This window comes from Protomyctophum bolini, assembly GCF_963924005.1.
Source record: "Protomyctophum bolini genome assembly, chromosome: 22".
Classification (NCBI taxonomy): Eukaryota; Metazoa; Chordata; class Actinopteri; order Myctophiformes; family Myctophidae; genus Protomyctophum; species Protomyctophum bolini.
The window spans coordinates 19,641,149-19,667,811 of NC_137883.1; the positions used below are offsets into that span (position 1 = coordinate 19,641,149).

Consider the following 26,663-nt stretch of genomic DNA (forward strand, 5'->3'; position numbering starts at 1 on the left):
CTGCATTTCCAATGGGCGAATTCTAAAAATGCCTCTGGTGATAAACCTGCCCCATATTTGCATACTGGGCCCTGAATGGTGCTCCACAACTTCGGGGGCAGGGAAATCCAATCACAACCAAGCCGGGCAGAGGGCTATTTATTAGAAAAAAATAAAAAAAGCTTGGAAACATATTTATTTACTAGCCGTTTCCAGGCTAGTATTATACAGTTTAAACGTCCTCCACTCAATGTAATGATTCTTCATTCACACACAACTGCTTCTTCAGCCGTTATGTAGAACCTTTCTCATTTAAATTCATTTAGGCCAACATTTTTACACATATTTTATCATTTTGACCTGTTACCCTACCTTTAATGCTCCCTCTCCTGTCTGGTCAAACGGAGTTTTCCAGTCAATATCATACTCCACTAATATAAACTGATTGTCATAGTGCAATATGGCTGACAAAGGCAGTTTCGAGAGACATGTATTTTATTTTGAACACATCATTTAGTGTATATGTATGAAATAGCAACAGCTGGAAGTGATTTAATGACTGTTCTCTGACTTATTTTGATCAGAAGTTATTGCACTACCTTTCCTTGAACACTCACGTATGCTTATGTACGTATTCATGTTGCCACTCTATTTCAAATCCAGAAACATGGCATTCCTGTGTCCGCAACTCCAAAGGCACCCTGGAGCATGGATGCCAACCTTATGCATATAAGGTGGGTTTTGTTGGCACAATCAATCTATTCACGATACATTTTCAATATAAAAATTGTATTACCCTGTAACGGTTTGAAACTGACTGTAATTAAATAATTTGTTTCCAAACAGCTATGAGTCAGGAATCCTAGAAAACCCCAAGGTAAGAAAGCCTGTTCCTGAAGCCTGAAAATTGTACATGATCTCAAAAGTAATTGAACAGCATATCATTTTTGTCTTGACAAGAGGTTTTCTCATGCGTGATCACCTTTTAACCACTTGAAACCCTAGCATCCCTATTATGGGGTACATGTATGCAATGTGAGATTGGCTATTGCCAGCGAAGAGATTTGGTGTTAAAAAAAAAAGAGTGGACCAAGTACATAGCAGAACACACTAACACAGTCAACAAAGTATTTGCTTACTAAGTACAGACACTGTAAGTGGTTACTACAGCATGAGAGTAAACAGGTTACCTCTCTGGCAAACCTGCTGTAATATCTAGGCCAATCTATATACAATTGAGCTGGAAGAGGACAGACAGGTCGCCATGTTGCAATGGGCACCAAGTCACACAGCGTGACGTATGCAGAGTAACTGCTGTCACCGCCTGTGCTCTGACGTCACTCACTTCTGCGTTTTCCGCGTTTTCAACGCAGCCTTTACAGCTTCCTTTTCTCACATCCGCCATTAGTCACTCAGTCCGTCTTCAATCGTCTTAAAAATCAATTTCTCTTCAGAAGCGTTAATATTGTAACCTCGCAGCAGAACATCACAAATGATCCCAGAATGTCTGCGTTCTGTTCAATCACGCGGATGCAGCCTAGATTCCGAGAAAACAACCTTTTAACACAAAGTGGACAGCCCGTGTTTCCTTCTTCCAATTGGCTATGGCCAATCACTTGACGCGCATCGACGCACTGCAAGCCAGGCATGCTGGGTTACAGGTGCATGCTGGGTTACAGGTGCATGATGAGAAGCAGAGTTTTTATTTTTTTGTTTCCATGTTCTCTGCTTCCCATTAGCTTCCTTTCTTTACTTCTTCCTATTGGCTATGGCCGATCACGTGACAAGTGCGTCAACACACTGCAAGGCATGCTGGGTTATATATATAATATATATTTATGTTTTGTTTTTAGTTTTTTTTTCTTTCTAGATGTGAGCGCGCCAAAGGCGCATGAACCTCTAGTTAAACAAGTCTAGCTCCTTGAATTTAGTTTGTCTTTCACACACAAACAATTTTACCACATCCCTATTTTGCGAAAAAGGGTGGGAAAAGACGTACGAAAAAATATATTTTTTATGTTAACATGCTCAATAAAGTGATCAAAGACAAAGATGATGGTTGCATGACCGAAACGTTTGCTGCACTTTGTAGCATCTACTTGACACCAGCGTAATGATAACACAGTGTCAATCCAATGCACTTCTGTTAACCCATGAGAGCTCCACCACAGACAAACCCAAGTCAATCTCCCACACTTGCATGGGTGGGACAGTTTGATCTCTGCTATGGTCATGGGTCAAAGCAGTACATGAAGGTTGCCCTTAACGACCTCCAAAAGTCCTGTCCCTCCGTCTTTTTCTCTTTGCCTCTGTCTGAGTCTCTGTCTCTCATCACCCCGGGTCCTCGCTGGGCCCTGGGAAGAGCCTGGGACACACAGACACTGACTTGTCGTCAGAAACGCTTCGCCTAATTCCCGATTTCATGGGAGCCCGAGAGGGGGAAGGGTTAGGGTGGCGCACCCAGCTGGGGCCTCCTGGGTTCCAGCCCTGGCTCTATTGTTCCTCTGGCTGCGCTGCCGCCGGCTGCGACGTGGGAGGGGAGCCATTTCATCGTGACACCGTGACACCAAAATGTCACCAGTAACAGTAAAGTACAAAGGCAGCGGGCCAGACAGATGAGTCCCCAATGCACGCGGTGTCATAGGGAGGCAAGGGGTTCCACGCTTCTGGAGTGGAGGGGCAAGGACAGAGCCACTGTCTCTCTATCTCTCTCTCTCTCTCTTCTGGAGTGGAGGGGCAAGGACAGAGCCACTGTCTCTCTCTCTCCCTCTCTCTCTCTCACCGGAGGTGCAAGGACAGAGCCACTGTATCTCTCTCCCTCTCTCTCTCTCTCTCTCTCTCTCTCTCTCTCTCTCTATCTCTCTCCCTCTCTCTATCTCTCTCTCTCTCTCCGTCTCGCTCTCTCTCTGTTTCTCTCTGTCTCACACACCCTCCACAGCTTGTCCTGTTGAGAAATGTGGGGAACAGAAAGGGGGTGGAAAAACAACTCAATAGCATAGCAATGAATGATGAGAGTATTGTGTAATTGATTTCATTCATGGGTTTTTGCCTTGGCCCATTTACTCAAATATTAAGTCGATCAATGGCATTAAATACAATTAAATATTTATGGTGTGGGATCTAAAGTGGTAAAGGGATTTGAATACATTACATTACGGATTCAGTTTGAGCATACTGTAATAATTCAGTAATCTGTCTTCTCTGAATAGCATCAATACCTCACAAGTAATTTAGAAAGCTATGCAATGTTTGTTAATTAGTCTACATTTAAACAAAATGAACATAATAACCAGACATTGGCAATTGACGTAAATACAATTAACACCGATACTAAAACGCCAGACTGAACTAAATATTTCATCCATATATGTATGTAAGTAGAATCTTATATACCCACCAGATGACCTTTTTTCAAAGAGGTCATCTTGTTCTTGGTATCTCTTCTCTGTATCTTTCCCTTTCTCTCCTCTGGTTACAACCCTAAAGGCCCAGGGCAGACCGACGCTATTCAGACAACCACCTCCCCCACCTGTCGCACAATGCCCCCACTCTACTCAACACAGTCACATTAGGAAATGTCCAAATGGTCGCTCATATGTTCACCAATAGATAAGAACTGCCCGGGAGTTCAGATTACTCTGTGATTAGTACCACTGTATCCTTCCTGATAATAACACACCATGTTGCCTACAGCCATGTTGACTAAGTGACATTGTTTATTTACTTACCCACACATTAAGTTATGTTAAGTTAAACGCTTACTTTTTCTCACATGTGTGGATTATGCATTATGCAACCGGTTGGGTGTCAGGTGTATGATTGAATTAAGCTAAACCAAGTATTTCACATGATCACTTTTAGATTTCTTCATTGTGAAATTCCTAACATTAGGTTAACAACATGATGCCACGGATGTCGCCAAAAATGTACTATCGATGTACTATCTCCCTAAGACAGTGGAGGCCCACCCTGAGGCACCGTGACACTCGTCCTGAGTCATTAAAACATCACCTCAGTCTTAATTATAGCCTCTGTCAGTGCAGGCTTCCCTTGGCCCTGTCGGCTCTTTGATCGCAGAGCTGATGGAGCGCCGATGGTGCTGACCAGGAGTAAAGGAGCGTAACGCCAGGCCCTGTCCCCCAAGAGGAAATGAAAACTTGTTTTCTGCCCGTCGCTTGGCTGGGCTTACTAGATGGATGGATAGACGATCACCCGGCCTTAGGGGAAGGATGTGAGGTTGTAGGGTCCATGTATGCATGCTCATGTGTCCTTTGAAGGAGGGAGGTCAGCGCTTGTCATGTGCTTTGCTCGGTGCCTTGGTCTGATTGTTTTGACCTGTGATAGTTAGCGAGTGGCCTCAGTGTTTGCCTGCACTCACTTTGCTTTTTCACTCTGCTTGTTAAAGAACCTGTAATATGTATGAGCCATCCACCCTGATTAACCACAGCCCCATACTGTATACTTCATCGTATGACGTATAGGGCATTACCAGCTTGCAGATCAGCTATTTTTGTTAATCCTTGACGATGTCTGCTTATAATGACGTGCCCAAATTAAGTGGCAAATTCAGCTAAAGGCCCAATATTAGCCCAACGTACGTGGGTGGTAAGGATATATAAATGTGTCCACACAATAATGTTTTATTCTTGCTGTTTGCATTTTAAGGAGGCCAGACTTGAATCATGGTCATTTAAGTGTTATTTCCAACCCAGTGGGCCAAAGATTTAGTTTTTTCTTTTTTTTTAACCACACTTCTCTCTATATCTCCGTCTCTCTCCCTTCTCTTTCTTTCACTGTCCTCCCTCCACCACCTCTGCCTTTCTTTTGGTCCTATTGGCATCAATTGAAAGCCAATGAGGCAGCTAACGTGTGGAAAGAAATTTACTTGCTTTAAGTTCATGCCTCGCCTCGGCTCTCTCCTTCGCTCTGCAGGCATTCAGCACAACAATATAACAGGAGCAAAGACTGCCAAAGGAGCTGTTCTGTGCTACATGATGGCATGCTTCACGCCCCATTTCACACCAATGCCCCTCTCTCTTTCTCCACCCCCCATCTTCTCAATCTCTACCTTTTCCTCTCTTTCAGGGCCATGGCTTTGGGACAGGTTCCACCTGCAGGGGGTTAGAATTGAAATGCATTGATCGCTAGTGCACTGGAAACAAGCCTATTACATTGCTTTGCCCTTTTCTTTTTATCCAGCAGTGTATAAGTTCGAGCTCTCATCTCGTGAGCATGCATGTGTTTGCATGTTTTTTGTGTCCATATCACTACGCCCAAAAAATAGTTCCATTTGATAGAGGGGTCAAAGTTGAACGAAATTTGCACTAATATTTTAGAAATGGGTCAACAATACAAATTATGCTAGTTTTGTGGATTAATTTACTTTTAATGCATGGCCCCGGTTCGCTCCCAGAGTTAGTGTCGAAGTGCCCTATAGCTTGAGCAAGACACTGAACCTCTAAATGCCAATATACAATACATGGTTTCCTCCACCATCGGTGAATGTAATCACACAATCTATGTAAAGCACTTTGGATAAAAGCGCTATATAAATGCACCATTTACCATTTATGGAACTAAAACCACCAAAACCAGAGCAGAACTCCCACCACGGGACTCGGGCAATCAATTAATGCAGTTGCAACTATCCCTTTAAGCCAATAAGAGGTTGAACGGAAAATACCAACATTATATGGTTGCTTTGATGAAAATGTGCCAGTTTACCTGTAAAAGAGTCTCTCACTGACCATAAAATCTATCACCCTTTTAATCCCCAGTCCTGCTCGCGGTCAGTGAGGAAGTTCAAGGAAATCTCCATTATGGGATTTTCCCATAAAGTAGCATTTCATAAATTGCTTTTAGGCACTATTGCGTGTCATGTTACAAGGCTCTGCTAAAGACGTTTATTTTGATTTTTTTAGTAAGTATATCTAGATATCTGTATATCTACGACTACAAGTTTAAATCTTTGTCGGCCCGTAGATCTTCTTCTTCTTCTTTTTTTACATAAACATAAACAACCATAGTTCTATAAGCAGTACACAGCCCAACAGGAATGCTGTTATTTGTTCTCATTCTCCAGTATTTGATGAGCATCAAATGGCTCTCCTGTTTGCTCTCGCTGGGCATCTTTCAGGGCACTGAGGCGGAAAATAAGGAGAGAGAGAGAGAGCGCAACGGATGCTTTCCAAGTCAATTTTGGTGTTTAGTTAAAAGGAAAGAAAGCGATTACGCTGCTCGTTTTCTCCTCACTGACTGGCGGCAAGCGGATGGCGATTAGTTATTGTATGATGATTTAGCGTCTGGTAAAGCTTTCCGTTTAAATGCACCCAGTAGTTATGGTGCATAGTCCCCCTGCAATTTGCCTCAGCTCAGGAGACATTGTCCATCGTCTTGTCCTAATGCTGTGTAATTGTTGGGCGGCTCATTGCTGGGTGAATGTAGCAGATTGCCGCGCTCTTTTAGGTCCACGCCGTGACTTGCTGAGATGGTTTTCAGATCCCCACCAACTCGTCTTTGTTACCCATAAACCTCACAACGCGTCTTTTTAGCTTGTTTTGAGGTTTGGTTTGGTATAGAGATGACACTCGTGTGAAGTGTGGGGTGCCTTGGGAGGCATGCACAATAAATACGTCATAGTAAAAAGTCCATAGATTTGGCTGACACATGACGTCACGGGGAGCATGCACAAATCCAGGCATTGGAAGGGCTGCCCCCAAAAAGGAGCACGCCTAGTATTGAGCCCTGAAAGAGCTCTGGTCATCTATACGGTTTGGTTAAAGGAAAAATCCACACCAAAACACATGTACCCTGAATCAGCCTATAGTCCTGTCCCAAAATACATGTTGGCCTTGAGTTGTCTCATAGATACCCCCTGTTCTCCATTTTCCTCACCCCTCCCAGTAGCTCCCACAGTAAAATGCAACTAGGATGGTAGAAAGATAGTTGTCTTCTTCTAATGCGGATATTTTAGTAGCTCCAAACCTTTCCTGGTACTCACACGTTTGTCACCCTGGAGCTGCTGTTCATACAGAACCCAGCGATAGAGTTCTCAACGGGCCTGAAAATGAAGGTCTGACCCAGGGTTCTGTTTGAACGGCAGATGACAAACGGTGCATGTGTGAGTACCAGTGAAAATATTCGTTTGGAGCTACTAAAATACCCGCATTAGAATGAAGACAACTAGCTTTCTACCATTGTAGCTGCATTTTACTGTGCATGACGACGATACACGAAAGAAGAAGCTTTCTACCATTGTAGCTGCATTTTACTGTGGGGGGAGGGGTGGGGGAAATGGAGAAACAGGGGGCATCTATGAAACAATTCATAGATGTCCCAATCCTGGATTATAGGCTGTGTGTAGGATGTGTTTTGGTGTGTACAAGCTCATAGCGCAGATCTGTTATTTTTTCAATAGCTAAAGCATAACATAATGCTAACATCAAAAGGGGTTCCCGCCCAAAATGGGATAATGTAAACGGACTGGCTACAAGCGGGCACATGTAACTTCCACCCAGCCAAAAGGGTCACCAATTCAAATGATGGGCATGTGTTTTGTGAAACATGCTGTTGCAAAAGGCATATACGCCAGAAAAACCAAGGCAGATGATTTTTTTGCTGACACTGAGCAGTGCGCACAGCCAGGTGTAATATTACTGTGTGTGTCCTGTTTCCTGCTCAAATTGGTTCTGTGACTGTCATGTCAAGTAGGCTATGCTTTCACTTGGCTTGTTCTTTTCTTGGGGATGTGTGTTACCCCTGCCCTCATCCCACCCCACCCCTGTGGTGAAGAGCTATACAGAGAATATAAATCCAAATAGAGGAGAAAAATGGAACATTGATTTTTGTCTTTTCACTCAAGTCCTGATAGCTCTCTCAGGGTTATTTTTCCCCCTGCATCATCTCCTTTTGCTCAACGTACCTGAAGTCTGTTATCATCTCAGACAATAGAATCCATATCTGCTGTGCTATCCTTCAGATGAAGTCTAAAAAGGTCCAGGTTGTTCATCAAGGGCCATAAAGTGTGAAATAGACTTCACTTCTGTGATTGTATGTGTGTTTCAGAATCATGCCCCAGCTGACCTGTACATGATGACAAAGAACCCAGAAGATTCTCCCAGTGTCCCTGACACGCTTGAGATAGAGTTCAAAAAAGGTATGCGAGTGTCACCTATTTGTCCAGCTGTTGCTCCTGTTTGTGTTTATTCCTGTCTGCAGATAGTTACCCCCATACAAGATGTGTATTGTTAAAATGTTTCAATTTTTTTCAATATATATATATATATATATATATATTTTAAATAGCAGATCTAAATGTTGTGGGGTCCTCTGGGTCAGGGGTCATCATGGACCCCTGGGGGTCCCCAGGCCTCACCATAGCCAAAATCATGCATGAGTGCGGTCTAAAATACTGTATGTGTGTCACTCCAGATATGACTCCTTCATGCCATGTTCGATTGCCCTTGCCTCTTCATCTCTATTTAACATTGATACTTAAACCCCCGAGGCTACAGTTACCATTTTGCCCTGGCTGTGTTTTATCATCAGCTCTGACCACCCAGACTTAACCTCCACTCCTCACACCATCACTTGGTCCAAAGCTGCCATGTTTGGCCCTGAGGCACATGCACAGACCGGAAGCATTAAGTCTAACTAATACACCCTGAGGGCTGAGAGACATGCTCATTAGATATATTACCACAGGGAATTGGCTAAATAGTGGAAAGTGTCACATGTTTGCACAGACAGAAAATGGCCAAAAACATTTGAGCCTGGGGCAAATGGCACAGATGTCCCCTTAATCCCTGGCCAGTAGCAGAAGCTTGAGCACTCGCTGAGGGCTAGAGGCTAACATCAATGGCCTGGTGGTCACTCACTAGCCCCTCTCATCACACGAGCTTGGCTGACAACTTTATGAGCTGCAATTACAATTTGAAAAAAGTTCAGAAGGTTTTTGCAATTGGGCATTGACGATCCCCTTTTAACCACTTAAAAACCCTATTTCATACATAGGCTATTCGGAAATAACCGATCTACAGTAGAAACTCACAACATTTTGCAAACTTGCGATCAAAGTGCGTGTTGACCGTAGGTGGAAAAGTGGAAAAAGTGACCATTTTGAAAATATTTTAAAAGTAAAAGGAATTTTCCTTTTTAATGTTTAAAAACAAAACCAGTGTGGAGATTTTGAAGCATTTTCACGCCTATGGCATGCCCAAAATAGAGACACCAAGGTGAAAGTGGTTAATCTAATCCACTGGAAATTAAACATTTCACTGTTGGGTCTACATCTGTGGGAATGGATGTAGCTTTACCAGTTTCTCAGGGGAAATGTGTAATGATAAAACAAGTAGAGTGGTAACAAGTTGACAAGTAAGGATATGTCCTTTTTGTATAACACTGAAGCAGTGGTCGAAACCTAGCCTTGTTTCGCGGGCTCTTTACTGGCCTGCACTCCATTTTCACACATATTCTCTGTGCCTTTATTGAGCACCCTATGACAAAAGCTGTTTTAGCTGTCCACACAAAGGGCCGAGCCTGCTCCTCCTCCCTCTCAGCACAAGATCAGCGCAAGAATGTTTCATTTCATTACCCTCCAACCTTTTCATCGCAGCCTTTCTCACCAAAGTTTTCTCACTGATTAAAAAAGAATATTTAACAACAGGAACCTTTTCCCCGTCAAACACTCCATTCCCCACCTTCTCCCTTTATAATTTTATCCCTCCCTCCTTTCATCGCGAAGAAGGGGAGAGGAAAAAGAGACAGAGAGGAAAAATGTAAAGCAGTAATTTTTCCTACAACTGTGTCTGCGCTCCCATTGTCTGCACTGTTCGGGTGCGAAAAAACTGAAGAAAAGGATCACGGGGAGAAAAATAACCCTCAGTGAATTGATAGAACCCGTATGATGGAAAAAGCGAAAGACCGCTCCATACAATCCTGCGTTCACACACTCACTTAATTTATTTGAACTTTTAATCTAATTATTAAGTATTTGGGGGCGGGGTTTGGGTGGCCGTTTTTTTAATAGTGTGCTACCCGCTCTGCCCTTGATTGCGCTGAGAGAACTTTTTTTTTCCACGGGAGCCACTTGAGATTCTCGGGATCTGGGAATGATCTGGTGACAAAGCCCTTGTCTAAAAATGTTTGTCAAGTCCTTCACGTGTCATTCCAACTAGGGCTTTTCTTTAACACACAGAAATAGCTGAAAAGCACCCCGAAGTACTGCTTTTCTCTCCAAAGCTATTTGATTGGCAATTGTAAGTATGCTAAAGGGCTATTGAATACGTAACGGCCGAAGAATCGACTATCAGACTATTTCTTCTTTTTTCCCCTTTCATCCTTCACCAGTCCTCAAAAGGTTTATATTACCCTCCCTCCACCCCCATCACACACACATCCACACACACATGTGCATACATACACTCGCACGTGCAGGCACCCTCACATACACAAATACACTCACACCCGTCACCCATACGCCGACAAATACACAATACCCCTTCGCCCGTGTTGCAGCGTGTTCCCTCTCCTTCACCTTTGAACTGCGTTGCTCATTTCAGGACAGGAATCAGGACAGTGATTGATTTGCACTTGGTTTCAGTAGCTGTGGAGAGAGAGTTGTGTTTTGTTCAGTGGGGGTTGTGTTAAGCCTGATTTATACTTGTGGTCCTTACACAGCGGAAGCATGACGAATAAACAAATCCGAAAATCCATAGATGAATATTTCATAACCATAGATGAATATTATTAACCCATTAAGACCCGATTCTACAAATGCCTTCTAAATCAGTAGTTCTCACACTTTGAAGATTTTTCAAAAATAGCAGATGTACAAGCTTGTATATCTGCTATTTTTGAATAGCCAACGCAAAAATATAATGGGTTCATTTGCCTCATTCATAGAGGTTTTATTTTCATGTTAAATCGACCTGGTTTTGAAAATAGTTGACGTTGTTTATTGCCATAACTCATCCACAAAATGTATTATGTTAAATTTAAGAGAATTGTTTGCACCATGTCAACATTCCTGGTGTGTAAAGTTTGTGCTGCACATCAAAGATAGCAGATCTGCACACTTGTAGAGCTAGTTTTGGTGCACGACAGGCACACGCAACTAATATAAGTAAAACTCAGGCTTTAGAGACAGGCCGATGGAATGATTGAAAGATGGACCATCTTATGCTTTTCTCTGTAGCACATTTATCCCCACACAAGAACACACAGTGGCGCGAAAAGAAGGGAAAAAAATAAAGACTCCAGAGAAAACACAAAACCTAGTGTGTAATTCAATTAGAGAAGGGCCTGGCCACAATTTCACAGCCTTCAGATGAGCTGGCCCTTTGAATTTATTAGCACCTCTCACCACATCTCATTAGCAGGCTTTTTATTGTTAACCAAGAACCATGTTTTTTCTTTTTTTTTACTGAGATGCTAGTTGTCATCCACTGATTACGACTGACAGTCATTGATTTTATCTGTAGACTCAAATCTCCATGCTTTAGATTGCCTAAGCAGTTCAATTCAGCATGTTAGAAATGTGATTCATACTCACATTAACGTCATATCTACTCTTTTCACAGCTTTAAAGAAAGATATTAGTGTCCACTCTGTATGCATGCGTGGATAACTGTCGTAGCCCCCAAATTGTGGAATGACCTCCCCTCCCATGTAAAACTGGCCCCAGTCTCGCCCTAAGACCCACCTTTACACCTTGGCTTTTAATTCCGTTTGAGTTTTCTGTGTTTTTGTTTGGCTTTGTTATGTGTGTGTTTTTGCTGTTTTTATTTTTTTAGTTTTAGCTTTACAGTGTATTTAGCATTTAACTTTCTGTACAGCACTTTGTAAACCCTGAGTTGTGAAATGTGCTATGAAGTGGATTGGATTGGATTGAATGAGGAGGAATTCTTAATATAGTGGTTACCAGTGGTGGGAGTTCTGGTCTGGTCTTGGGGAATATAAATTATTTGTTTGCCACTAGGTGGCAGCAAAGGGTAGGTCCCATATTTGGGTAGTTTCATTTCCGGTTTCCTGGCTTGGAGACTGCCATTGTAAGGAACGGCTAATGTTAGCAGCAGCTCACGATGTTTATCTTTCGCCAGAAACGTTAACATGTCGGGTGCAATGCGATAAAAAAATCACAAATCACTTCCGAACCTCGGATGGATCATCATCACCGTGGACAGCGCCACATTTTTCAGCCAAAGAAGATCCTAGTTTGAATGTGACCCTTTGGCGTGTGTGCACGTATCCTGGTGCTGGGGGTATGCAAGGCGTTGCCTAGCAACCGGGCCAGTGCTAAAAGTAGATATTTGATTAGATTTTTGTGAGTAATCTTTGGGGGCTTTTTGCCTTTATTGATAGATTACAGTAGTTTGACAGGAAAGGGGGAGAGAGATGGGGAGTGACACGCGGGAGTCGCCCAGACAGTTGAGCTAACCGTCCGGTGATATAAAGCTTTATGTACGAGATATCTTGTACTTGGCATACTGTACAACCGGTGTAGAGCGCAACTTTGATCCCTCTGTCACATGGTATTATTGTTTGTGTTCAGTAACACAAAGAATAGTAATGGAGTACAGGATAGAGTATAATGTGGCAGCTTCGCAGCAGCATACTCTATCAAAGCTAGGTGTGCTTCAGCTGTTTCTGGGTCGCTACAAGGTTTTAAGGTGAACAGCGCTTGAAGACATTTACATACGTAGACTCGTTCTGGCTACTTTAGAAGCTTGTACTTTGTGTCCGCTACAGTGCCAGCAACAGTGGCATGGCTAGATCGCATTCACGGCAGCGGTAGCTCTAGTCTAGTCTCCACCACCTCTTTGGGCATTGGCTCGCACTCAGTACAAGTACACCACCAGGTAACATTCTCTAGTGCTGTCGTTGCAGCTGTTGGCATGGCTTCTTGCTTTCCTCTCTCTCTCAGCCCGTTCTGTGTCCATCTGACACAGTTCATCATCCCTATATTCAGGTTCATAAAGATATCCCATCGGCTGTGCAGTGAAAGCACCATCTTAATCACTTTTGGACTGACGTCAAAATAAATAAAAAGTCTTCTGAAAGAATATTATATTCAAAGATTTGTGCCACATTTTCACGATTTTTCAATAGCTAAAGTATAACATAATTAATTTGGTTAAAACAACAAAAGGGCTTCCCGTCCAGAATGGGTTAATCATTTTTGTAGTCTGAACTGTTGAAGTCACGCTAATGTGCAGATCTTTGAAATAATTTAAATAACTATAATATTTCTCTGAGACACAAAACTTACTGTATGAAGTTATAAAGTAGCTGGAACGAGAAGTCCTTAACCACTTGCTGTATTTAATTCCCATATCTCCACATTTCCTGTCTATCTATTATATTATCACTATCAAAGATATAAAGATAATCTGTATTCATTTGTTTTGGTGCGAGTATGCCCAATCTATGATGTCAGCCTATACTTGCTCTATTCTGATCAACCAATTGCATCTTGTCTCATGCCATCTGAACCTTTTTAGGAGTGCCTGTCAAGGTGACCAACAAGAAAGATGGCAAATCTCTGGACAAACCACTTGAGATCTTCCGCTACCTCAATGACATTGGGTAAGTCCAGTATGACAGTGATTCTCTAACTTTTTTTAATTTCAAGGACACCCAATTTGGTGTGTGTTAGGCAACGGACCCCATTTGATCTAATTGACCCTTACAGGTCTATTTAGAGTTACAGACCTGTAATTGGTTTATAAGCTGGGGCACCACCCTGACCCCACGGTGAGAACCACTATGGGGGCGGCTCAGGACGCAAATTGGCCACTTGGGAATCGGAAGGTTCCTGGTTCGATCTCAGGCTCCCCTGTGTTACAGTCGAAGTGTCCTTGAGCAAGACACTGAACCCCCGAAACGGCTCCCAATGAGCATGTTGGCGCCTTGCACGGTTCCCTCCGCCATCTGTGTGTGAATGTGTGAGTGAATGTAATGCACATTGTAAAGCGCCTCGGATAAAGGTGCTATAGAAATGCACCCAATTTACAGTACCAGTGCAGTATGGTCTGCATAGACTTACATTACAGCAAAATAAATTGCCTCCAGAAAGAACTTTACAGGAACGAGTTGATGGTTTGTAACTCTATACTGTACTTACAGTATTAAACAAATACTCCCTCAAGGACCCCTGGGGGTCCCGGGACCCCACTTTGGGAACCACTGGTCTAAGAAACCCTGGTGTTCTTTCCTGTTTTGCAGAGGGAAGCATGGAGTAGGCCGGATTGACATTGTGGAGAACCGTTTTATTGGCATGAAGTCGAGAGGTAAGAAATTTGATTTTCACATGATTTTTGGCTATCCTAAGCAGCAAGGACCTTGGTTATAGCAAACATAATATTTAGCTTCTCCGAAGTCCTATTCACTCTCATTTACAGACTGACACACAGATTCAAAGGTTTTATGAATACAGTTGGATTGGCATACTTCTCTGAAGTCAGTGCTTATATTAATGTTTTTTGCACCCATTCAAAGCCTTCCTTTCAATATCAATGCTTTCAGGCAATTACCGTTATTTTACATGAGTGCTTCCATTTACATTTCCGCTTGCATAAAAGTGGGCTGGAAGGAAAACGCAAATCCCTCTGGTCCAAGAAAATAAGCCTCTCTGACTCATCTGTAAGTTTAGGTGTGAGGTTACCCCCCGATTTGTGCATGCAAAAAACACACTGGACAAATAACCGTTATGCCCCCACCACGCACACACACACGCACACACACACACACACACACACACACACACACACACACACACACACACACACACACACACACACACACACACTTTATAGGTAGGAAGTACAGGCATGTCATGCCACACCACAGGCTGCCTTTTCTCCTGTCTACATGTATAACTGCTGTACATACTCAAGCCTGAGTTATACTTGTTGTGCCCTGGAAATAGCCGTTGGACTATTCAGCCGTGACACTTTCTCACTTTGCTGTGACTGACAAATTGACTAGCCAGTGGATTGTGGCTGTGGCGCGGATTGGCAGGTTGAAAATGGGAAACCCACGGCACTTTTCTCTGCCCTCAGCTGATCAAAATACCACAGCCTTTTCTCCCAAGCAATAGGAAGGAGGAGCACAGACTGTCACAAGTGTTTACTCTGTCATTTTAATACAGGTGTGATTGGAATTACTTTTGTCTCCTATCCATAGCTTTGTTGGGTCTAAGTTATGTTTAAAGTCGAGGTTATAATATTATAACATATTTTCTTATTATATGATCATTACTTCTAAAGCACCTGGACTAGACTTTGTTAAGTTCTAGATATCATTAAGGCTAAATTGCAATGCTGTTTTTTTGTTAGTTTTTTACTACTTATAGGTATGTGTTTTGAATAAAATGAAAACATGTTTTGTTCTGTAATCTGACATTTCTCACAAATTCCAAATAAGATATAATTTAATAAAAATATCATTTAGATTTTAGAGGACAGTATTTCTGGATAGGACATAAATCTTATGCAGCTTCAAGTGGTTAATTTATTTCCAGTGCTGTACTGTATATGTTTGCAGCGGTGGTAATTTCCTTCTTGTGATGTTGCAGCACTGCTAAATAAATACAGAGAGGAAACGATGTGTCCAAGTGGCTGAGTAACTACCATAGATCATGCGTTTGTCTCCTTTGGAATAGCGATGGTGTCAAGTAACACAATAGATGCTGCAGAGCAACTGAACGGCGACGTGTCATATTTATTTGTGTTCCCTCCATAGCCGGGGTCAGAGGTGTTGGGGGAATGGAAATGGTTTGTCAAGAATGTTGTCAACGTGCCACAAAACACTCAACAGACGGTTGTTGTCCGCCTGTCACAGCGCCGTGGGGCCAGCCAACCTGGGTGCCATTAATGGTATTAGCTGCAGTGTATCTATAGAGGGCGGTAGGAAATTGCTCTATCCTTTTAGGATGAATAGGCACTGGCAGTCTCATCGTCTTGTCACTTCCATCAATTGTCAGAGACTTGTCACTGGAAATGCCGACGGACGTGACTAAACGTTTCTCAAGCCCCGAGAGATAATTGTATGTTGAAGTTTATGTCGTTGAAATGAGTTTACAGTAATTCATATTTACCCACCTCAAACCCTCCGGTCTCTCTAGCATAGCTTGGAACACAGCATCTTTTTAAAAGATGAATACCTCAAATATATTTCTCCCTGAGTGTACTCGGATAGCGTTTGTACAGTGTGGAACCTAGGCTGAGCTGTATAGAACAGCGTTTGTCCATAATACTTCCACATTTGTGAGGGTCTGACTGTCATGTGGAAGCATAGTCAAACAAGGAGGGCTGAATTCGAGCACCCGCAAGAGTCTTTCTTGAGAACACTTTTGTTGACAAAAGAGGAAATTCTGCCCAGGAATCTTTAATTAACTTTTTTGATCACCAACAGTTTGTTAGGGTCCTTAGGGTCAAGAATACAGCCCAACTATGCAATCTCTTCTTTGCTGGATGCTATGTCATCAACTATTACCGTGAAATAATTTACTTTGACTTGACGGATGTTTGGATCCGAAAAGAATAGATTCTGTTCTACCAAGGTGTAGTGAGAGTTTGTTATTGGTAATCATGTGCAGATTTAGGTGAGTCCTGTCCCTCCAGGCTATGGACAGTCTGGAGCCATACTTGGAGGCCAGTATGTCCTCAAGTCCATGTTCGGCAGCATCATATTGATGAGGTCATGATGTCACACACCTATAGTCACTTGCTATCCACAGCTACACATTGCCCAGGGAAGCCATGCCGTTATTAGACCCTTACTTGTTATTATTCACTTGTCTCTGTTAAGCCACCTCTCTTTTGGTGCACTTAAGCCAAGCAGGGTTGGAGGGTGGTTTAACTGATTTATCTGATGTAGCCAGTGGAAGTGTCCCAACGTGTCCCTGGATCATCTAAAATCCACACGACCCCTGAAAGGGCAACCTTTTCCAGGTTTACATGATTAGCTGTATAAGTAAGCTCTACTTTGGGCAGTCGGCACATCATGACTAAGTGCTTGTCTATCAGATTCAGTGTTGAAGAATTTTGAAAATCAATCTTTTCATCTTAACTGCTTACCCGAGTACAAGAGAAATTGTCTTATTTAAATCCCAGGGAATTTAAATCAGATTGCAGGAACAGCATTTATTTTTGAATGAAACATCACCATCATAATGCTAAATTATGCTTTGTCGCATGACCCTGACGTACTTTAGACTGAATCATTTTGAATAATAATTAAATTGTGAATAATGACACAGTTTCGGTTGAAAAATACAGCATTTTTGTCTAGAAACAATTTTGTTGAAAGGATCGTGCAGTAAAGTATCCATAATCACTTATCCGAAGAGAGGAAACTGAAAAGCTTTTTGAATCTCTCTCATTTAGCATGCGGCTACGTCTTTTATCATTTTAATTGAGGTTTGAATAGCAGAACACGTTTGGTAGAATTACTGTAGCAGTATAGAAGTATTCTCACAATTTATGGTAGGTAGAATTGTGCAAAATATATAATTGATAACTTATGATTTGAATAAAAAGTGACAATCGTTTGATATTCAGATTTCAGAGCCATCTGTTGACATACAGGTGTGCAAATCACTGTGACACATTTTTATGTTTTCAACCATCACAAAAAAATGGTTCCTGTTGCATGATCTGTGTTTCGGCATTTTTCTCTCTTCTCCTTTTGTTTGCAACTGACATTTATTTGAGTGATGGCTTCATTTCTCCTGTCATCTCACTCATCTTTCTCCCACTTGTCTGCTCCCCACAGTCCAGAGGGGGTAAATTGCAGGGTAGGCAGAGCCCCTGGTCCAGGCTCCAGGCTGGCAGGGGCCTTCTACCCCGTCATTTACCCAGAACAGGCTCATCCCTGGTTGGGGAGCGTGAGTGCAGGGAGACGGAAGATGATTGATGATTGATAGACATGTCTTGTTGGGTTTAGAACCCCTTTTCTCCTAGAAGTGTCAGTGATAATGATTTGGCACCGGTGGTATACATTTGAGGTTGTCATGTCGATTTGACCTGTGTGGAGGGGTCTTGCTCCTTCCTGTGTTCCAGTAAGTAAACATTTGGCCAGAATTGATGCGTGCGTGTTTGTGTGTGTGTGTTGCGTGCGTGTACGTGTTTCAGGGATTTATGAGACCCCAGGAGGCACCATCCTGTACCAGGCTCACCTAGACATTGAGACTTTCACCATGGACAAAGAAGTGCGCCGGATCAAACAGGGTTTGGGTATCACGTTCGCTGAGCAACTCTACAATGGTAAGTCGCTCAAATAGGCAGAGGCACAATAATCAGTTAATTAGGAAAAACGATTATTTAATTAGGGGAAACGATTATTTAAAGGCAAACTGCATAACCATTATGAAGAACGCTACTAATATTTAAGGTTTGCAGATGGCAGTAATACCATTAAATGATGTATTTGAAAGTATGTGCAATAATAATGACTCGACCGATTAAAACCGGGAAGGCATCTGTGTCCGTTTGGAGATGATTGCTATTAAAGAAATGCACATAAAGTGCACAAAGACCCACACACCGTATGTGTTTAATGACTTCATTCCCCCCCAAAACTTGTTCTGAAAGTAGCTTGTCACTTAACAACTACACTCTCACATTGTCTGTTTGTAATTTGTGAGGACTGACCGTGTGTGTGTGTGTGTGTGTGTGTGTGCGCACGCGTGCATGAGAGTGAGGCAGAAGTAGAGATGTGTGATGTAGCTCAGGTGTCTTAATCCTACCTCCTGCTCTGGCTCCAGTCCCCTGCCCTTCAACCACATAATAGGATCAGCACCATTAGAGGCTGATTACTGGGACACTGCAATTATACCCTCCAGAGAGAGTGTGTTGGTCAGAAAGAGAGACAGAAGAGAGAGTCTCGCAAAGCAAATGCACGTGCATAACGCACAAAAGGTACTGCTGCCTTCAGCAGGGGTAAAGATTAAAATTCGCTGTGGATTTAAGGCATGGAAAAACAACTTCAGATCCTCCAAGACTGCCTGGGGGTTTAACACTGTGGCTTGTTACAGTCGTAGCCACTGGAAGTCCAGGCGTCTGCATCTGTTCTGTATTAGTGGAGGGTTTTCCTTCCAAACAATTCCTCATGGGCTTAGAGCAACAGCACAGCATGCATTAAACTTAAACTAAGCTTAAACTATATACAGTTATCTAGTAGACTGGAGAAAACACACACCTGGTTGATTTATGAGGTGATGGTAGTGGTAGTTTGGTGGTACTGTTGTTCTAGATGCCAGGGATAACGATTTATTGGATCTTTTAGACCATTTTTAAAGTATCGTTTTGGTCAGATGAAGGCTGCAGCAGAATGGTCTGTTAAATACTGTAAATACTTGCACCTAGAGCCAGATTGTGTGGTTTTTCCTTTTATTTATAATCTATAATTGTACCAACCCACACAATAACTTGTCTCCATCTGAAATAGATTTCTAGTCATTAACACTGACATCAAACAGAATTAAATTGACGTGAACTTATTTGGGGCCTGTGTGTGATTGTCCTGGCCGAAGCCTGTGGATGAGGTAGAGAACAATGGATGGAGGGGAGGATTGTGCCTTTGAACGTGACCAGTTGACGAAGTAGAGGTCACCCACTGATGAGAGGGGACCCCCTGCTGAGAGGGGGCGTGCCCGGCTCCCTAACACACACACCACATCCCTAGCCCATCTGTCCCCAAGACTGACAGATCAGTGAAATTACAGAAGAGAGAAAGAGAGAGAGAGGCATGTATGAACCTCACCTGGAACAGAAATGAGACGGGAGGTAGGGAGGGTGTGTGGGCCGACATAATGGGCTGTGAACGAGGGATTGCCGGTGTCACGCAATTATGTCCGTCTCTCGAGACAGACACATGGATTAAAGTTCTCATTCTCCACAATGATTTTAGTCATTTTGATTCCATAGAGTCCAGCATATTTTTTTCTCTTGGCCCAACTATTTACTTAGTTAGAAAATAGTGAGCTTGTAGATCTGCCATTCGAGCCAAAGTTTAGCCTGGGATCATAGATATTGATGTGATTTTAATATTAAAGAGTGTCTACAGTAGCAATAGAATCCCTCATCTTCCATGATGCCTAATGGTCACTTTGGGCTCTGTGTTTGGGTTAGGTTTCTGGTACAGTCCAGAGTGTGAGTTTGTGCGCGACTGCATAGCCAAGTCCCAGGAGCGTGTGGAGGGCAAGGTGCAGCTGAAGATCTACAAGGGCCAGGTCTACATCCTGGGACGTGAGTCTGCCAAGTCCCTCTACAATGAAGAGTTGGTCAGGTAAGCTCAAGAGGGTAAAGTTATAGTGTGCGGTCGTGTAGGGCTAAGCAATCGATATCAATATATTGTATTGATATTATGATATGAGACAAGATATAGTCTGGGTTTTTGCATTTCGGAATATCAAAAAGTATTGTCTTTTCCTGGTTTTAACCACTTAGGCCTATGTCTTATTTATACTTTAGAAATGGTCTAAAGAAAATCTGAAATGGCTAAAATAACTGATCTACAAGCTCTTTTCCTTAATCGATTGATTTAAAATAGATTAGATTTTTTTTATACAATATTGATATCGAGATATTTAGTAAAAAAAAATCACACCCGTGTGAAGTGAATGGTGCAACTCCATGTGGGGGTCCCCACAGGGTCCCTGGGGGGTCCCCGGGGAGACCCCCAGGAACGCGCCCAGGGGGTCAGCCCGGTTCCAGCGAGCCACCCCGTGTCCGGAATGGTTGAGAAATGACAGAGTTACCGTGTGGAGGTCCCTGTGCTGGACTGGACTGGACTGTAACACCTATCATATCATATGATATGTGTGTGTGTTAGGTTGCGCAACAGTGACACTTGGTTGTGAAAACCAACCAAAAGCTATTTTCGTGCTCGGACAGACCCAGCCAGCCAGGGACAGACCCAGCTATTTCCGTACTCGGACAGACCCAGCCAGCCAGGTACCCAGGGGGACACACAGCTGTCTATACGAGTGGTTGCACCACTCAAAAGGATTTGCAATGTGTCTGAGTGAGTGCGGGCAACTGCGCACAGATGTGCTTGAAAAGGAAACTCGGTCAACCCTATTATGTTGGTGCGCCCGAGAAACATGATGCTTGTTTTCATGTGACGGCTGTATGAATGTTTGACTGCCCTGCTGGCTACAGTACTGTCGTTCCACATGGTCCGCCATGGCTTCCATTGTTGGTTGTGTGGTCAAGCCAGCCATCCTCCTGTGACCTCCACACCAACACATCTAAATGGACCCGGCTTGACAAAGACATCAGAGGACCACCAAGCCCAATTCCTGGAGGGCACCACCCCTCCCTCCCCTCTTTTAGCTGTGCAACAGTGGGTGCATTCAGGAGGGTGACCCCTGATGCCCTCAAGGCAAGCTCAGTGTTGACCAAAGCAAAGACCTCTCCATATGCCCCTCCATCTCCTCTTGACTCTCTCTCTCTCTCTCTCTCTCTCTCCACACACACACACACACACACACACACACACACACACACACACACACACACACACACACACACACACACCGTTTGTACCCTAAAGTAAGAGAGCTAATAGCATTTCCAACCAGAGGGGAGAGAGAGATAGAGAGGGAGATTTTTAAGAGGAAAGTGCCACAGTGTCATGCTAGTTAAGCAGGTCAGGAAGGAAGGAGGGGATAAGGCTGCATGTATTGTTTTTGTTTTGTTTTCACCACTCAGTTATTCACTCCATTCTTTGGACTTGGTTTGGCAAACAAAAGCCAACAGATTTAGGGTATGGGCATCAACTATGTTTTAGAAGTTATGTAATAATAATAACAACAACAACACATTTTATTTATAAAGTGCCTTTCAGGGCACTCAAGGTCGCCGTACAACAAGTTAAAAACAGTTAATACAAAAAAACAGTTTAAAGCAGTGTGTGCGTGAGTGCGTGCGTGCGTGCGTGTGTGATAACAGCATATTTTATCGTCATTCGCTTACTTAAGGGATGTACACACCAAGCAGCCTAACATACTGTAACTAACGATAGGCTAATTATCTGAACATCACCGGTGCCAGTTATAATACTCTTATATGACATGGTTAGTTGGTCATCTTTTGAAATTAGGCAAAATACTTTTCTCTCTCTCTCTCTATCCCTCTCTCTCTCTCTCTCTCTCTCTCTCAACACGCCTCTTGGGAAATTGCCACCTCACATCTCCATTATGTTAAATCAGTATGTTAATCCTTATCCTACTCGATGAAATGATTGGCTTGTTCTTGAGGTCCCTTGTATTCAGCCTTAGCTTGGCAAGACCACCTTTTATTTTGCTGATCCACATTCATCAAACTTGAGACAAAGCACTTTAACATTGGACTCTCTGCTGTAGCTTAATCAGTTTAAGGCCAAGACCGGAGACTTCTGTATTTGTTCATGTGTCTCTTTTGACTGATTTAGACTTTGATTTGCTGCTTTGTACTGACTTTTTATTGTTTGTTTTCTTCTACTTATTTTATGTTGTGCACATGGACCATATTATGGGACCAATAAGGGAAATTAAATATTTTCATTACAGTTGTGGTGTGGATTCTGCCATCTTTTTTTTTTTCTCAAAATATAAATCAGTACTACCGGTACTCACATTTTCAAAAATATAATCAAAAATAGTAGACCTGGGCTTGTTGCTTGCTTTCCCAGTTTCAATGGGTTAAAACAATTACAATAAAGATCTAACATACACACTCTCCCAAATCCTCTCCCAAATTACCTCAGCCATTTCTCACGTTGTTGCACATGTTTCTTTCTTTCTTTCTTTCTTTCTGGTTTCTTCTTTTTTGGGGGGGAGGGTGAGGGGGGGGCATTAGGGTGACAGCGGTATTGGATTGCACCTCAACTAGGTCCTCAGGGCCATGGACAGATGGGCTCACTGGTAACCCATGAAGGAACCTATTATCACCCCCAAACACTCTCTGACATCACCTCAAACTCTGCCTCCGCCACAGCAGCCACACCCAGTCAGACACACAGCTCTATACTTTGTATCGCAGCTGCTTATATACATCAGCTACACAACTGGAAGCTCCAGCTGATTTGTATACCCACATTGATTTTACATTTTAACACGTAAGCCCCTTTTCAATTCTTTGTCGCTTGATGGCACTTACCCAAAATGTGTCAGCTCGCCAACGCGTCGCAATGCAACGGGTTGTGTGCTCGTAGATCTTATATTTTTCTGCCAACAATGCCAACCATGCTCAAAATAGGGACACTGGGTTGAAAGTGGTTAAGAGACACCAGCCATACGCATAGAAACATACACACACACCAGTGTAGAAGTGAAAGTCCTGTGTGTTCTCTGTAAACAGTATTATTAACTCAGTGGTACTGGAGCCAGTCTCTGCACCCTTCTGAGAGAAAAATGTCACCCCACTAGTTTTCCTCTGCTCCACTCTCAATTAGACTGCAGGGTGTCTTAGAAGGCTGCACTAAGTAACTCCTTACAAAATGCCACATGCTTACACACGCAGACACACACAAACACGCAGATGCCGAAAGCAGCGTGGTGCGCAGTCACACGCGGACACATGCACTGAGGCATATTCTTTGAGGCCACTCACTCATAATGGCTCTTATAGGTGCTAGGTAGGGAGCCTTGTATTGAGAGTTGATGATTTAGTTGTCGGCCTTTCTTTTCAGAGTCTTTATTCTATCATTTGTTGGCAATTTCCGTCGTTGCTAAGTGTTTTTGAAAGATGAACGTAGACCTTCCATTGGCAGCTGGGAGGGTTAGAATGGGAGGAGAGAACGGAGAGAGAAAGGGGGGAGCACTGCAGGTAGAAACTACTGTAATTATAGCGTACACACACAGACACACTCACTCTGTGAGACGTACACACACGCTGGAAAATAAATGACAGAGTCCCACACAAAAGAGAATACACATCGCCACATCAGTTATAGATTTAATGCTGCATTGACGGACAAAAGACAGAAACATCAGGTTGCAAAGTCACCCGTTTTCTTCCGCTTAGCCTGGGCTTGATATGATGGTTGTGTTTGATGGCAGTGGGATGTTCGGATTTATGTGTTTCTGTGTATGGAAATGTTTTCCCAAGTATTGATTCTCTCTCTTTCAAGTACAAACAGTGTCGGCAGTGAAGTCGATATAACACAATTTTCTAAGGAGTTGATTATCAATCATCCAATTATCCCAGTACTTAATGGGGCACCATGGCTCTTGCATTTAACTGTGTTGATACCCCAAATGTCTTGATCAGTTTATTTGCCACATGACTCTCTCTCCTGTAACTCCTTCTCTGTCTTCTACCTCTAGCATGGACGTGCAAGGAGACTATGACCCATGCGATGCATCTGGCTTCATCAAGATCAATGCTGTCAGGTTGGTGCCTTATCCAGTAGTTTGTCCTTTGCTTCAACTTCATAATAGTGTCATAACAGTGTTGTTGCGCACTGACAATATCAGACATGCAGCTATTGTCAGTGTGCGACACCCTCGTGCAACTAAGTATAACTCTTTCAGGCTTTAGCCTTTAACAAGACTGTATCCCTAAACACCTGCCCTTTCTTATTGCTCTCCTCCATGCTTTTCTCTTCCGTAGGCTGAGGGAACATCACCGTTTGCAGGGTTTCAAGGGCGGCAAGATGTAAATTGCGGTTGATTCAGGGACATGGGCTCTAATGCCTGACAGTGGGTTCCCGGTTCGATTCCCGGGCGGTTGGAACCTGTCGCATGTCTCTAAACTACTCTCTGTGTTTCCTGTCTCTCTATAGCTGTGATTCTCAAATTGTTTAAGGACCCCTAAAACTCTGTTCCATCTGTTACACTCTCAGAGTTACAGACCTGTAAGGGTCCATTTGGAACCCCCTCAAGGAACCCTGAGGGTCCCTGGACCACACTTTGAGAACCACTGCTGTACGGTCTGCACCTAGGTGAAGGCTAAAAAAACAAATAACTTACAAAACAGAATATTGTGCCATGTTGTTTACCTTTGCCTTATTGTCTTTAAATGGTTTTAAATAGATACACATGCTATGTCGGTTGGCATTGTAGTTTTTTTCTTTACAGCAGATAATAAGATAAAATAAGATGGCCTGTATTGATCTTGATGAGAAATTGGTCGACACAAGAGACATGAATAAACATTCAAAATAGGGGGTTAGATTTAATTTGCTGGTGATAGAATACATGTGAACGCATTTGAGGGGTTCTGCCTCTCTGTGTATTGTTAGGTCAGTACTTTAGCATTGTTGTTACTCTAATAATACAATTCTGTGTTACACTAATACTGTTCTCTGTTACGCTAATAAAAGCAAGGAAATACTTGACTTAAGTCTCATGTTGCCTTAAATTGAATGTTGTATTCTCGGCTCTTCCTTAGCTACATTTACACAAGTGGTTAACATACTATCCATCAACCTGCATTATATTGGATTTTATTAATTCAGATGGCGATAGTAATACTGTAGTTGATGCCGTGGCACCACATATGTCCGTTTATGACTGTCTGCCTGTTTAACTCATAGTATGCCATGAGTGTAGTACTGTCAGGCATAGCACAGTGTATCTTAATAACATGTAAATCTAGTGGCACCATTGCAGGAGTTTGGCTACAGATGGAAGTCAGCCTGGCGACTATCTGCTAACCGCCAGAGCAGAAGTGATGAGGCTATTTCTGAGCTCAAATAGCACAAGTCGGGTGGAAGGAAAGCCAATTTGTCACGTATGTATATTCCCCTACTCCGCATGGGGCCCCTATGCTTAGAGGATTGAAGAGAAGGCAACTGAGAAAGAATGGAGGATCAGTTTGTGATGCAGACTAAGGTACTGTGATTGAGCACTGGTATAAATTAGGACTGTAGAAATCAGTTGGTAGTTGGTACAGTGATGCACTAGTAGTTGGACCTTAATATGCCTACTGAACAAATGACAAGATCTTTACATGTTTTAAACCACAAACCCTATCGTGTCTCTTTTCTGGGGAGAACCTCAGCTGTTTTTGTCAAAGAGCTTTGTTGCAGAGGGGGTAATGGAGGGGTCCTGTATAGTCACCTGAGGGACGCGGGTCTACAATGTGTATACATGGCTGATTAAGTGATTAAGAATAATTTGATATAAAGTAAACTACTGTATATTACAAGATCTGTCACACTATATAAGACGAGGTCCTCTGTGCATCCATCCCTTATACAGCACTGAAAGGTGTCAATCTAGCATCGGAGGGCTAGCTGTGGAGGGCTTCACAGTGTAGACCCCCCGCCGGGCCTAATGGCCAAAGAGGCGTCCACGGGCCCTTTCAGTCCCGCAAGAACCCCTCAGCCCCCGCTCAATTACACGACAAGCATCTCAGTCTTTGCTTGGTCAATTACCAGGCAGCCACTGCATTTATAGGCACACATACAGGTCGCAGGATAATCAGCGGCTAAAATTGCCTGCCATGTGTAGGATGGATGGATAAGGATTCAGATTAGTCAGTGAAGCTGAAGAGAGAGAGAGAGAGAGGGAAAGAGGATGGCTATCAGTCTCAATCTGACTTCCATGGTTTGAGGAGGTGGATGGTGATGACCTTTCAATGTTGTCGTGTTCTGGCAGGATATTACGGCTAGAAATTCTAACTGATGTGATGCATTGTATTGTACAGGGTTTGAAAGCGGGGCACTTTCAACCTGGCATCCCCATTTTGTTG

The 26,663-nt window shown here is 43.0% G+C and overlaps 1 protein-coding gene across 1 annotated transcript in view; it reads left to right on the forward strand.

Moving 5' to 3' along the window:
• The window catches only part of ass1 (argininosuccinate synthase 1), a 36,234-nt gene extending 10,930 nt beyond the window's left edge, over positions 1–25,304 (forward strand). Inside the window, exons 7-15 of the mRNA XM_080755441.1 lie at positions 643–713; positions 826–856; positions 8,044–8,134; positions 13,479–13,563; positions 14,203–14,267; positions 18,114–18,245; positions 20,112–20,268; positions 24,293–24,358; positions 24,579–25,304. Coding sequence (XP_080611567.1) covers positions 643–713; positions 826–856; positions 8,044–8,134; positions 13,479–13,563; positions 14,203–14,267; positions 18,114–18,245; positions 20,112–20,268; positions 24,293–24,358; positions 24,579–24,627 — 747 coding nt within the window. The 3' untranslated portion in view covers positions 24,628–25,304. The remainder of the gene's footprint in view (positions 1–642; positions 714–825; positions 857–8,043; positions 8,135–13,478; positions 13,564–14,202; positions 14,268–18,113; positions 18,246–20,111; positions 20,269–24,292; positions 24,359–24,578) is intronic.
• Positions 25,305–26,663: the final 1,359 nt, after the last annotated feature.